At 48.5% G+C, this 14,746-nt stretch overlaps 1 protein-coding gene across 1 annotated transcript in view; it reads right to left on the reverse strand.

Moving 5' to 3' along the window:
• Positions 1 to 9,719: 9,719 nt before the first annotated feature.
• Positions 9,720 to 14,746, reverse strand: part of RELT (RELT TNF receptor) — a 33,194-nt gene continuing 28,167 nt past the window's right edge. The window contains exons 9-10 of the mRNA XM_087936898.1: positions 11,747 to 11,930; positions 9,720 to 10,533 (exon numbers count right to left, since the gene is read on the reverse strand). Coding sequence (XP_087793024.1) covers positions 10,522 to 10,533; positions 11,747 to 11,930 — 196 coding nt within the window. The 3' untranslated portion in view covers positions 9,720 to 10,521. The remainder of the gene's footprint in view (positions 10,534 to 11,746; positions 11,931 to 14,746) is intronic.

Below are 14,746 nucleotides of genomic sequence, written 5' to 3' on the forward strand. Positions count from 1 at the left end.
TTAATTTTTTTGGGGGGGGTGGGGGCAAAGCCACATGCCCCCCTCCCTTCCCGGGTTTCCCAGCACACCCCCTTTCCCCGTCCCTGCAGCCCACCCCACTCCATTGAACCCTGTTGTTCCTTTTCGCCCCCTCCCATTTCCCTCCGTTGTGCGTCGCCGGGACCTCCCGAGGCCATCTATCCGTTCACAATTCCTGCGGGTTCCTCGGAGGGCGGGGGGGAAATTCCACCTTTAGGGTTCTGGAGGGGGCTAAAACAGCCCAGGCCTTTCTCACCCACCCACCCTCCTCCGGGAAGACCTCCCCACCTTTCCGTTCCTCCGTCATGTTTCCATCATGAAATCCGCCTCTCCTTCCTCCTCTCCCCCATAAAGAGGGAGGGGCTAGCCTTCCCATGAACCATAGGCTGATATAAGGGTGTCCTTTTGGGGGTGGGAAGTCAAAAAAGTCAAAATGGCAGCCAGGGACCTGATGGAGACCCTAACTTAGCGCTGGCTAACCGTTTGGGGCTCCCGTGTCCTAAAATTGTGCGCGCGCTGGTTGTGCGCGCGCTCCTGTGGCAGCACCCAAAACGCAATGCCGCCCCGCCCCAGCGCATGCGTGCGCAATCCCCCCCCCCTCCGCCACCCTCTTAGCTGCACTACCCCCCTCGCAGCTGATTTTCGGCTGGTTTGAGGCCTTTTCGGCCTCCCAGAGGCTTGAAAAAGCCTCCGCAGGTTTGCAGGCCAAACAATAGGCCCATTTCGTCACTTCCGGTATTGCGGGAAGTGATAAAATGGGCCTATTATTTGGCCTGCAGAGGCTTTTTCAAGCCTCTGGGAGGCCGAAAAGGCCTCAAACCAGCCGAAAATTAGCTGGGAGGCACGCGCATGTCCAGTGAGGTTAATTTCCCTGCGGCTTGCATCCCGGCACAAAGGGCTCCGCGTGCCGCAGGTTTGCCATTATGGCGCTAACACTTTTTTGTTTTGTTTTTTTACCTTTTCTTTTTTTTTTATGCATTGGATTTGTGTCATTTTATTTTTTTTAAAGCAGAGTTTTGTCACTGATGCTCTGGCTGCCATTTTGGAGGAGAACAGGCCTTTTCCCATTCCCCTTCCCCCCCCCCCAAATTGGACCTTCTGGAGTTAATACAGGTAGTCCTCGACTTACGACAACCACGGAGTGGTTTGTTAAGCGAATCCCTGCGGGGATTTCCCCCCATGGAGAGCGCTTGTCGGAAGGTCGCAAAAGCGGGAATCGCGTGCCTCCCCTTCAGCCCCCTTCTGGATATAGCAACCGTCATAAGTATGAGTCAGTTTCCCAAGCGGCTGAATTTTAATCCCAGGGGAGGGTGTGACAGTAACTTCCAGCGGTCCCTAAACGAACGGTTGTAAGTCGAGGACTGAGCTGTAAACGAGGAAGCGATGCAGGAGACGTAGAATTTTCCCCCATGTTGGCTTGGGAGAAATTCGGCCCGGAGAACGATAGAACGAGAAGGGTTCGATGGTGGTTTGTTTGGACAAGCCACCTTCCGTCTCTGCCCATCCGATGACAGGTGAACAGAGCTGGAAGGGGTCCTTGTAAGGTCATCCAGCCCAACCCTCCACCCTGCTCAAACAGGAGACCCTACACCAGTTGGGTGGCTAACCTTTTTTGGGCTCCTGTGCCAAAAATTGTGCCTCACGTGCCAATACCCAAAAGGCAATGCGTGGGCCCCCATGCCCCCTTTGCATGCATGCGCAATCCTTAACCCCCCCCCCCGTACTGCGCCTCACAGCAGATTTTCAGCTGCTTTGAGGCCTCTTTAACCTCCTAGAGGCTTGGAGGAAGGCTTCTGCAGGCCGAAAACTAGGCCCGTTTCGTCACTTCCGGTATTTCCTGAAAAACAGCCTAGTTTTCAGCCTGCAGAAGCCTTCCTCAAGCCTCTAGGAGGCCGAAAAAGGCCTCAAAGCGGCCGAAAATCAGCTGTGAGGCGCGCCCAATGAGCAGTGAGGTAACTTTGCCTACGCCTCGTGTGCCATTGCTGCTACCTGTGGCACGTATGCCATAGGTATGCCATCACGGGTCTAGGCTCTCGTGCTTGAGCTAGCGGGTTGGACTAGATGACATCCAAGGTCCCCCCACCAGCTCTTTTATTCTATAATTCCCGTGTTTGGGGTGGGTGTGCCCATTTTTGCCTGGGCAACGCTAGGGGAATCGCTTGGCCGGACGTCCAGCCAACTGGTCCTCACTCGGAGGCTCCAAGCAGCCGTCTTCTCACCTTGGGACTTCCAGGTGTATATATATATAGCTGTATAAAGTGTATAATCTGAAATTGGGCCAGGAGAGGGGGGTGGAGCCCCTCCCCAACTAACCCGGTCAAGAGTCCTGAGATCTATAGATTTGTGGGGGGGGCCCTTTACAGGAACAAAAACCTGGCATTATACAGGTAGTCCTTGAGTTACGACCAAAGTGGGCCCCCATCGCTAAGCCATGCGGTCGTTAAAGTGAGCCATGCCTGATTTCACGCCTTTTTTGTGGTTGTAGCAGTCAGGCGAACCCTTGCTGTCATTAAGTGAAGCTCATGGCCATTAAGTGAATCCATCTCTCCCCCCTCCCCACCTATTGAATGCGTGTCGGAAGGTCGCATATGCCGACGGCGTAACCCTGGGACAAACCCATATGCCGACGGCGTAACCCTGGGACAAACCCATATGCCGACGGCGTAACCCTGGGTCGTAAATACAAGTTTTGGTCTGGAACCATAGGGATGCTGTGGTGACCAGCATCAGGAACTGGTTGGAAATCCCATTTTTAAAGCGCCGTCGTAACTTCGAACCGTCAATAAACGAATGGTTGTAATATAGCCTGCATTGGTAGTTGAGAGCCACGTGCATTTGTCCAGATATTTCAGGGTTCCCTCCTACCTGCGCCCCTTCCCCATGAATTAGGAAGTGGCCTTTGCTACCACCACCCCCTATCGCTACACAGGTAGTCCTCAACCTACGTCCATCCTTGAGCCCCAAATGTACGTTGCTAAGTGAGACATCTGTGAACTTTCCTTCATGCCACGGTTGTTAAGTGAATTGCTGCACCTGGAGGAGCAGGTTAACCCTTTGTGTAATGGATGCGTTGAATATTTGTTCCAGGTAGTCCTCGGCTTACGGCCACCGTCATGTCCGTTACTAAGTGAAACATTTCTTTAAGTGAAGTTTGCCCCATTTTACGACCTTGTTTGCCTGTTAAGCGAATCACTGCAGTTAACAACATGGTTGTTAAGTGAATCTGGTTTCCCCTTGCTTGTCGGACGGTCGCAAAACGGGATCATGCGAGACCCCGGGATGTTGCGACCCTCATAAATACGAACCCAGTTGCCACGCCTGCAAACTTTTGATCTCGTGACCATGACCGCTGCAGCCGTTGCAAGCGTGATAATGGTCTAGAAGTCCTTTTTTTTTTTCCAGTGCTTTTTGAACGGTCACTAAATGGAACAGTTGTAAGTTGAGGACTACCTGCATTTGTGGAGTTTCTTGCGTTAAAATAATTTGCAGTGTGCCCAGACAGCTGGCTCTTGTGATGGGAAAAGCCCCTTTTGCAGAGGAATCCGCTGAGATATTTTGCTGAAAATTCTTCAGCCCGCCAGAATTAATTGCGTTTAGTCGCATTTTGGGACATTTTTTCCTGGGAAACGAAAAAGTCTTCCATTCTTTTCAACTTTAACCCAGAGTTTTTTTGGGGTGGAGGGGACGCGGACGGGAAACTGGTGTGTTTGAAAAGAGACCCCTCAACCCGAACTTGTGAATAGGACGTGTAAATGCATTAACGATCATGATTTTCGTCGGGGAAATCGCGGAAGGGAAATCTTCCCCCGACAGATTTAAGCCAAGAGTTTGTAACTGTACGATATATTTACTGTAAGATGTAGAACATTCAATAACGATTAAACTATTTCCAAAAAAGAAAGAAGGGGGGAAAAAAAATAAAATGAAACAAGACCCCCAAGATCTTGTCTCTTGATTCCAGCGTCTGCTTTCAAAGAGAACACGGAGATATATACACTGCTCAAAAAAAAATAAAGGGAACACAAAAATAAGACATCCTAGATCTGAATGAGTGAAGTATTCTTATTAAATACGTTGTTCATTACGTAGTTGAATGTGCTGACAACAAAATCACACAAAAATTATCAGTGGAAATCAAATTGAGCAACCCACGGAGGTCTGGATGTGGAGTTACACTCAAAATTAAAGTGGGAAAAAACACTACAGGCTGATCCAACTTTGGTGTAACGTCCTTCAAACAAGTCAAAATGAGGCTCAGTAGTGCGTGTGGCCTCCACGTGCCTCTATGACCTCCCTACAACACCTGGGCACGCTCCTGATGAGGTGGCGGATGGTCTCCTGAGGGATCTCCTCCCACACCTGGACTAAAGCATCCCCCAACTCCTGGACAGTCTGTGGTGCAAGGTGGCGTTGATGGATGGAGCGAGACATGATGTCCCAGATGTGCTCAACTGGATTCAGGTCTGGAGAATGGGCAGGCCAGTCCATAGCATCAATGCTTTCGTCTTGCAGGAACGGCTGACACACTCCAGCCACATGAGGTCTAGTATTGTCGTGCATTAGGAGGAACCCAGGGCCAACCGCATCAGCATATGGTCTCACAAGGGGTCGGAGGATCTCATCTCGGTATCTATTGGCAGTCAGGCTACCTCTGGCGAGCACATGGAGGGCTGTGCGTCCCCCAAAAGAAATGCCACCCCACACCATTACTGACCCACTGCCAAACCGGTCATGCTGGAGGATGTTGCAGGCAGCAGAACATTCTCCACGGTGTCTCCAGACCCTGTCGTGCTGTTACATGTGCTCAGTGTGAACCTGCTTTTATCTGTGAAGAGCACAAGACACCAGTGGCGAATTTGCCAATCTTGGTGTTCTCTGGCAAATGCCAAACGTCCTGCACGGTGTTGGGCTGTAAACACAACCCCTACCTGTGGAGGTCGGGCCCTCACACCACCCTCATGGAGTCTGTTTCCGACCATTTGAGCCGCCACATGTACATTTGTGGCCCACTGGAGGTCATTTTGCAGGGCTCTGGCAGTGCTCCTCCTGTCCCTCCATGCACAAAAGTGGAGGTAGCGGTCCTGATGCTGGGTTGTTGCCCTCCTACGGCCTCCTCCACGTCTCCTGATGTACTGGCCTGTCTCCTGGTAGCGCATCCATGCTCTGGACACTACTCTGACAGACACATCAAACCTTCTTGCCACAGCTCGCATTGGTGTGCCATCCTGGATGAGCTGCACTACCGGAGCCACTTGTGTGGGTTGTAGACTCCGTCTCATGCTACCACTAGAGTGAAAGCACCGCCAGCATTCCAAAGTGACCAAGCCATCAGCCAGAAAGCATCGGACCTGAGAAGTGGACTGTGGTCACCACCTGCAGAACCACTTCTTTATTGGGCATATGTCTTGCTACCTGCCTCTGCTTTCCACCTGTTGTCTATTCCATTTGCACAACAGCCTGTGAAATGGATGGTCAATCAGTGTTGCTACCTAAGGGGACAGTTTGATTTCACAGAAGTGTGATTGGGGTTACATTGTGTTGTTTAAGTCTTCCTTTTATTTTTTTGAGCAGTGTATATATGTATATATCTGCGTGTGTGTGTGTGAATGTATGTATGTATATGTACATATGTGTGCATGTGCATATAAATGTATGTATGTATATATGTGTGTGTGTGTGTATATTTGCTTACTGGATTCAGACTTCAACATACAGGTTGACCTACGTCCACAATGGAGGCCCGGATTTCCGTCGCTGAGCAAGACGGGGACCATTTTGCCACCTCGCCACCGTTGTTAAGCGAATCAATGCAACTGTTTTAATTACCCTGTTTCCCTGAAAATACGGCCTACCCTGAAAGTAAGTCCTAGTTTGATTTTTTTTAGACATGCACCCAATATAAGCCCTACCCCCAAAATAAGCCCTAATTAAAATCCTGCCCACTCCAGAATGGACGGGTGAAAATTAAGCTAGGGTGGGGATGGGCGGGTGGAGCTGCCCTACTACTTACCTTTGGATAGGTGTAACCAGGCCTTGCACATCCCGACACCTGCCTGGCCAGCCCATTTCTTCTGCAGCCATCAAGGCTGTCAAGGCTTTCCTGAAGGCCTCCATAGCTGAGAACAAAGCTGTGGATCGATCCAGAACTCTGTTCTAGGCCGCAGAGGCCTTCAAGGAAGACTTGCTGGCTACAGAAGAAGACGTTCTTGAAGGCCTCTGACAGCCAAAAGGAGGCTAGGGGTGATGCACCCAAGTGAGGTTAGTCATTAGAGGATGTCCCCCGAAAATAAGACCTGGTGCATTTTTTGGTGGCAAAAAAAAAACCTAAGATAGGGTCTTATTTTCGGGGAAACAAGGTATTATAAAGTAACTGAATAATTACGAGGGTTGAACTGGTGCTTTTCGGGGGCCTTACATACAGAAGAACACCGATATCCCCCCTCAAACTCCACTGAAGATGTTGTCTAGCCTGGTAATGAAACGTTCGGAAATCAATCCACAAGCTCGGGAAAAGTTATCCCCCCCTCAAAATAAGACCTAGTGCCTTTTTTGGTGGGCCGAGAAAAAAAAATTACAAGACAGGGTCTTATTTTGGGGGAAACACAGGGGTAACAAACGTGGTTGTTAGATCAATTCGACTTCACCGGATCAAACGGTCGCCAAAGGGAATCACGTGACCGTCATCATTTTGAGTCGGTTGGCATGCTGTGGATTTTTAACGCCAGGGAGGCTGCAACTGTGTGAAAGTGTGAAAAATGGTTCTGGGTCCCTTTTTCCCCCGATGCCGACGTAACTTGGAGCAGTCACTAAGCGAATCGACTTTACTGCCATCTCTTTCACCCCTCTTCCTCTCTAGGCTCAACCCTGGAATTTTCTTGCGCAAGGGCTCCCCCTGCTGGATCCCTTTGCACCCGTACATTAACTTTTCCCTTATTTTTTTTTTTTAAATTTATTTATTTGATTTGTCCATTGTTTACAAGATAAGTATAAGTGTATACAATGATTCTCATTGTAGTTTTCTTATCCTCTTTCGTGCAATGAATTTTATCCTGTAAGTTGTGTTACAGAACTCAATCGTGTGGACGTTTCTTCACCGCGGGATGGCGGCAACAGAGCGAGTCCACACTTTTTGCTTCGCCCCCCCACGGCTGTTTGTGACTTTTATCTTGGACTGAGAGAGGAATCCCATCTAAATTGGAGGCGCCGCTCATATCAGACACATCCAAAGTATCTCTTAGGGGGGTGCTTTTAAAATTCAGTTCCTAAGCCTCGGATCCTTCTTTCTCTTCCGTTGCAAGCCATCCTGGTTTTTTGGGGGGGGTGTGTGTGAAAGCAGTGCAGCGCCAAAATGAGGGCAGATGGTTTGCGTGCAGCTGAACGGAGGCCTTTCACCTCCCCAGACCAGCTGAGAATGCCTTCCGAGCCGCACTCCAGATAGTAATAAAAGAGTAATTGGAGCAATGAAAGCATTGTTCTTTTATATGGGAGGTTTTTTTGCACTAGTTGTTTCTAAGGTTTGGTAACTGTTAAGACTGGTGGACTTCGACTCCCAGAATTCCCCAGCCAGCTCTGCTGGCTGGGGAATTCTGGGAGTCGTAGTCCAACCATCTACAAAATGCCGAGGTTGAAAAGCAGTGGGCTAAAAACAGAATTGGAAAACAGAGGTTCTCATCTCCTTTGGCGTTTGAAAGCCTAATAGAAAAATTCTCTGCAGCAGCATCTCCCACTTGTCTCGTGTGTGAAATGGGCCTAAGGCAGGACTAGAACTCGCCGCCTCCTGGCGATTGGCTCAAAGTCACCCTGTGGGTCGCCTGAATAGTGCAAATGGGTGTGGAGCCTTCTTGGCTGCAGGAGGTTTTCTATCCCGTGTCCTTTCCCTGTGGGCTCCACACCTATTTGCACCACTCGGGTGACCCTGAAAGGACGCAGACAAACCTCCAAGTGGCCTCAAGGACCCTCAAAAAGGATGCAAATGACCAGCTGTATCTGCAAGGGATATCAATCCTTCCCTTCCCCCACCGTCCAGTCGGAGCTGAAGAAGCTTCTGGGATGAGAAGCGAAACGTCTTCAGAGAAAAACCAGAAATCCCCTTGGGAAAAAGGAAAAAAAAAAGCACCTTTGGGGTCCCACAAGGGAGGTGACTGACCTGGGTGCAAATCTGGACTTGCACAAAACCAAAACAGGCCACTCCACTTTCAACCAGTTGAAGCTTCTGGATAGTTTTCAAGAACAGCCTCGTTTAGTTTAGCTTAGTTTTGGTTTTAGTTTTAGTTTTAGTTTGTTTAGTTTTAGTTTAAGTTTAGTTTTTAGTTTAGCTTAGTTTATAGTTTAGTTTTAGTTTTGGTTTAGTTTTAGTTTTAGTTGTTTTAATTTTGGTTTTGGTTTAGTTTAGGTTTAGGTTTAGGTTTAAGTTTAAGTTTAGTTTAGTTTAGGTTTAGTTTAGTTTAGTTTGGTTTTGGTTTTGGTTTTGGTTTTAGTTTTAGTTGTTTTAATTTTGTGGTTTAGGTTTAATTTAGGTTTAGGTTTGGTTTAGGTTTAGGTTTGGTTTAAGTTTAGTTTAGTTTAGTTTTAGTTTTAGTTTAGGTTTGGTTTTAGTTTTAGTTGAGTTGAGTTGAGTTGAGTTTCAGTTTAGGTTTGGTTTAAGTTTAGTTTAGTTTTAGTTTAGTTTAGTTTAGTTTAGTTTAGTTTAGTTTAGTTTAGTTTAGTTTAGTTTAGTTTAGTTTAGTTTAGTTTAGTTTAGTTTAGTTTAGTTTAGTTTAGTTTAGTTTTAGTTTAGTTTAGGTTTGGTTTAGTTTAGATTGGTTTTGGTTTTGGTTTTAGTATTGTCATTGCACCTCATACAACGAAATTACATTCCACCCAGCATCACCCTGACAAAGCAAAGGCAACCACCAACCATCCTTTGGTTTTTCTGCTTTTTTATTTAACAACATATAGAAATGAAATTTCTCTTAACACCCTTTTTCTTTGTTTTTTTTAAATGTAACACCATGAAGGGTTGGCAATAAATAAACCCAGGGGACAAAACCATGGAGGAGGAGCCCACTCGTGTGGGGTGGTCCAGGCGCCCCCACCTCCCTTTGCCCGCATAAATAACATGTAGGGGGAAAAAAATAACGAACCAAAACAAAAATGTTTCTATGTGATTGACCCTGGGGAGGGAACAGGTGAGCTGGTCCTCGACTTATGACCCCAGTTGGGACCCGAATTTCCATTACTAAGGAAGTCAGCTGTTAAGGGCGTCGTGCCTAATTTTACGACTCTTTTGCCAGGGTTGTTAAGCGAAGCATTGCAGGTCTAACATGGTCATTAAGCGAAGCTGGCTTCCCCACTGTCTTTGCTCATCAGATGGTTGCAAAAAAATGTGATCCCGGGGACACAGCATCATAAATACGAGTCGGTTGCCAATTTTGATCACTTGTCCAGAGGTCATAAGTGTGAAAAATGGTCCTAAGTCGCTTTTGTTTTCAATCCTATTATAACTTTGAATGGTCACTAAATGAATTGTTGTTGTAAGTTGTGGACTACTTGTAGTATGTTTCTTTTTCTTTCTTTCTTTCTTTCTTTCTTTCTTTCTTTCTTTCTTTCTTTCTTTCTTTCTTTCTTAATTTTCCTTTCTTTCCTTTCTTTTTCTTTCTTTTTTCTTTCTTCTTTCCTTTCTTTTTCTTTCTTTTTTTCCTTTCTTTCTTTCCTTTCTTCCTCTCTCTCTCTCTCTCTCTCTCTCTCACACACAAAACAAAGGTGACTGGTCACCTCTTTTCAAAAGGAGGAAGGTGCGTATTATCACACGCACAACCATTCACACACACACACACACACACACACACACACCCCATCAGTCTACACCCCATCCTCAGCACAGCTGAGTTCAGATACTCCACAACGCCAGAACTGTTTAGTTAGTGGCTGGATGGAACACCACCAGGAAATCCAAGAGGAGAAGGTGTGGCTAAATGGAGAAGGAAATGTCTTCCCCACCCCCAATAAATAAATAAATACATAAAAATGCAACGGGGACCAACTTCTGTAGGGTGGCCCAGGAAATGAAACGTGGACGAGCCCACACGGTCCACGCGACGGGAGGCTTTGCAGTTCCACTAAATCCCAGGCCGCGATCATTAAAAAAAAAAAAAAAAGGAGTCTTTTTAAATTTCTTTCTCGTCCTACCCAGCCTGGCTGGCGTGTTGCAGAGCTGCCTCTTGAGCCGTGCGAAAGGAAAACGGAAAGGAAAGGGGTGTCTCCACCAGCCCTCCTTTTTGGTCCTTTGAAGTGGCTTTTTTGTTTTTTGCAAGCGAGGAGGGTCTCCTCCGGAGCTGCCCCCTCCCCCTCCCACCCCGTAGTAGAGTCTAACCCAGGCCGGGTCCAAGGGAGCAAGGGAGAAAAACTGGCCGGCCGCCACTTTTCACCAAAGCCCAACATACGCGCAGCAGCCGGGAAGGTGCCCCTGACACGTAGCATCCGGAAAAGTTGCGTTGTTCCCATCTTCTCGGCCGCGGGAAGCAGTCAAATGACAACCTGGGGGGGGGGGGAGAGAAGAGGGGGAATTAAATTGCCATTGTCCCGATTGGAAGCGAGTGGGATTTAACTCTCTACTAAGCCATATATAAATAGACAGCAAACCTCACTCCCTTGGAGCCCTGATGATGTTACCTAGTTGGGTCATGAAACGTCTGCAAGAAAACCACCCAGCTCCGAGAGTACCAAGGGCCCTACAGTTCTCCTCCTTCCTCCTCCTCCTCCTCCTCTGCAAAGCCCATTACTTCCTAGCACTGATGATGTTACCTAGTTGGGTCATGAAACGTCTGCAAGAAAACCACCCAGCTCAGAGAACATAAAGGACCCCACAGTCATTTTCCTCCTCCTTCTTCCTCCCCTTCTTCTTCCTTCTCCTCCTCCTCCTCCTGCTCTCTACAAACCCCACTCCCTTCTAGCACTGATGATGTTCCCTAGTTGGGTCATGAAACGTCTGCAAGAAAACCACCCAGCTCAGAGAACATAAAGGACACCAACAGCCCTCCTCCTCTCTTCTAGCACTGATGATGTTCCCTAGTTGGGTCATGAAATGTCTGCAAGAAAACCATCCAGCCCAGAGAGCACCCAAGGACCCCACAGTCATTTTCCTCCTCCTTCCTCCTCCTCTTCCTCCTCCTCCTCCACATACCCCACTTCCTTCAAGCACTGATGATGTTCCCTAGCTGGGTCATGAAATGTCTGCAAGAAAACCATCCAGCCCAGAGAGCACCCAAGGACCCCACAGTCATTTTCCTCCTCCTTCCTCCTCCTCTTCCTCCTCCACATACCCCACTTCCTTCAAGCACTGATGATGTTCCCTAGCTGGGTCATGAAACGTCTGCAAGAAAACCATCCAGCCCAGAGAGCACCCAAGGACCCCACAGTCATTTTCCTCCTCCTTCCTCCTCCTCTTCCTCCTCCTCCTCCTCCTCCTCCTCCTCCACATACCCCACTTCCTTCAAGCACTGATGATGTTCCCTAGCTGGGTCATGAAATGTCTGCAAGAAAACCATCCAGCCCAGAGAGCACCCAAGGACCCCACAGTTCCTCCCTGATCTACAAATATTCTCTTTTATCAATCTTTTCCTCAGACCTGAAGCTCCTGGCTGCTACGTTGGAAAGACAAACCAAGAACCGGCTTGCTTTCTGACCGCAACGCTCCCGGGGTCTTTCACCTTGAGATTCCTTTGGAAGTTGCAGAGACCCACCGACTTACCTCTTGCGGACTCTCTGTCCCCGAGGGCCGCTTCAGTCTTCCTCCGTTGCTGACCAGCAGCTTTTGGTCTGGGGCGAGGGAGGCGTAAGGGGGCTCGCTGGGCTCGGCCTCTCCCAACCCCTCGGAGATGGTTTTCAGTTCCGTGGGGTTGGGTCTCTGCTCGGGGATACGGGCCACGCGGAACCTGGGACGGGAAAAAAGCAAATGCGCCGTGGAGTTGCAACGTGGGTGGTGGAGAAGGAAAGTGTCCTGCCCCTGTTGGCTGTGGCCCCGTTGGCTGTGGAGGAAACTGGGGAAGGGCAAAGTCCAGCTGGGCAGAGCAGGGGAGAGGTAGAACAAGGGAGAGGGAATTTGGAGGAAGACCCAGGCCCACCCCCTCTTCATCCTAGGGCATGCAGCAAGGAATAGAGAAGGGAGCAACGTGGGTTGCATGGCTTACGGGGAAGGAAAGGGCCCTGATTCCCTTCATTAGGCGCACCTGGGAATGAGAGTTTTAGAGAGATGGAAGCTGAGAGCAGCGTCTGCTGCGAACAAATGTGAGTTTATCTTGTGTTGACTTCGGTTATCTGTGTTCCTGGCGTCTTCCCAACCGCGTTGAGTTATTGCCGTGCCTTCACATCTGGAATTCTTGCTCCTGCCCTGCCGGACTAATGACCTCATCTTGCCTTGCTTGGACTTTAAGTTACAGTTTGTGTTGACTATGTTTTGGACTTGATTCTCTGCAGCCCAAGTCTGTTCCTGGGAGAGTTTTTCTCCAGCCCAGAAGGTAACCAGGACATTTGGGGGCCAAGTTGGAGCTAATAAAGAGACTCCTACTGATGATCTGACTGGGTTGCCTTTGTGCCACGCCCCTTTGGGTCATCACCAAACACAGGTGCCATCCAAGCTGAAGGGATCCCGCAATTTTTGCACTATCCTCGACTTACAACCGTTTGCTTAGTGACTGCTCGAAGTTACAACTGCACTGGAGCAAGCCAACTTACAAGGAGTCCTCACACTTAACGACGGTCGCAGCAGCCGCGACATCGTCGCGGGAGTCAAAACGTGGGTGCTTGGCCACCAGCTTGTAGAAGTAGCCCTTGACTTAACAACAGTTCATTTAGTAAACGTTCCAGTCAACCTGGAATTAAGTTTCCCTGACAGGGAGAACAATTAACCAGTGGAACTACTTGTGACTAGAAGCTGTGGGCACTTCATCACTGGAGGTTTTTAAGAAGAGACTGAACCGTCACTTGTTTGGAATGGTATAGGGCCGTGATAGCAAACCTGTCGTGGCTCCGGGCTTGGATTCAGCTCCTGTGACTGATATGAGTTCAAGTGAAGAGGTCATGGCAGAACAATATGAGCCGGCCTGGCTTACTGATTGGACTGATAACCAGGATGAGGAGATGGACGTGACAAAGGACGACAGACCTGATGTATTAGAATTGTCAGGACCTTTGACCTCCTCTGGTTCCTTATCTGATCAACAGCCGGGAATGGCTGACAGGGAAGTTTTGAGAGAGTCTTCTAGTGGAGATGAGAACTTGGAAAATTTGTGGTTAAATGTAAAAAACAGAAGACGGTTGAGAGGGCAAAATCAGCTGGAGCGAATGAGAAGGGCAAGTCAGTAAATTAGCACGTTGCCTTAATGAGTATAAAAGGACACAGCTGGGCTGGTACATTTTTGCCAGGAACAAAATAACTATTTGAGTGAAGACGTTACAGCAAAGAGCTCTGAGGCTGGAGATTTATTGCCAGGACTCTGGTTTGCGGACAGAGTAAAGATTTATGCTGTGGTTTCTGCCAGCCGTTATCTTGCAAGACTTCTTTCCGTTTGATTTAATTGTGAACGGCTGCTTTCTGTTTTGTTCGTTTGAATTTCGAAGGGGAGTCATAACACGAACCTATAGCACCCGTGTCACACGTGGCACGCTGAGCCATTTGTGCAAGCACGAGAGTCCTAGCCAAACTTACCTGCACTGCGCATGCGCACGCCTCCAGCTGATTATCAGCCCGTTTGAGGCCTTTTTCACCCTCCCGGAGGCTTGAGGGAAGCCTTTGTAGCCTCGGGAGGCTGAAAAACGGGCCTTCCGTAAATACCGGAAGTGCCAAAATGGACCCTTTTTTTCGGCCTCCAAAGGCTGCAGAGGCTTCCCTCAAGCCTCCGGGAGGGTGAAAAAGGCCTCAAACAGGCCGAAAAAATCAGCGGAGAGGCACGCACATGGGCAGTGCAGGTAAGGGGCGGGGTTGCGCTTGCATGCAGAGGGTGGGAGGGGCGCATTGCATTGTGGGTGCCAGCGCGCGTGCACGCTTTCGGCAAACCACAACCAAAAGGTTCACCATCACTGGGATAGGGTTTCCTGTATGTGCAGGGGGTCAGACTAGAAGACCTCCGAGGTCCCTTCCAGCTCTATTCTGATTGATTGAAAACTTGCAACGGCGTTGAAAAAAAGCGACCATTTTTCATACTTATGACCATTGTAAGCATCCCCACGGTCAGGTAATCCAAACTTTGGGCACTCGGCAACTGTTTCATATTTATGACGGGGGCAGTGTTCCCAGGGGTCACGTGATCCTCTTTTGTGACCTTCCGACATGCAAAGTCAAGGGAGAGAAGCCGGATTCACTTAATGACCGTGTGACTAACCTAACAATCGCAGCAATCCCCTGAACAACCCAGGGAAAGAAAGGTCATAAAATGGGGGCAAAGATCCACTTAGCAACGGTCTCACTTTAGCAACAATTATGGTTGTTAGATGAGGTCTACCTGTACCCTATTTCTCTGATTCCTCCTTCTAGACATTGTGTTATGGCTCATGTGATGACCCAGGGTGGAATGCAAAATTAGCAGTCACAAAAACAGGTGAAGCCCCTTTTATTCCTTCACTTGGCTTCCAAGCTCCAAATGTCCTTGGACTGGAGACAAAAAAACCTCCCCCACAAACAGTTACGAGAAGGAGGAAATGCCGTTTAAACTAAAAATGTCTATAAATTATAAAGAGGAAAAACAACACAAAC

This window comes from Pseudonaja textilis, chromosome 7, assembly GCF_049901715.1.
Source record: "Pseudonaja textilis isolate UNSWEBS1 chromosome 7, rPseTex1.2, whole genome shotgun sequence".
NCBI classification, from domain to species: Eukaryota; Metazoa; Chordata; class Lepidosauria; order Squamata; family Elapidae; genus Pseudonaja; species Pseudonaja textilis.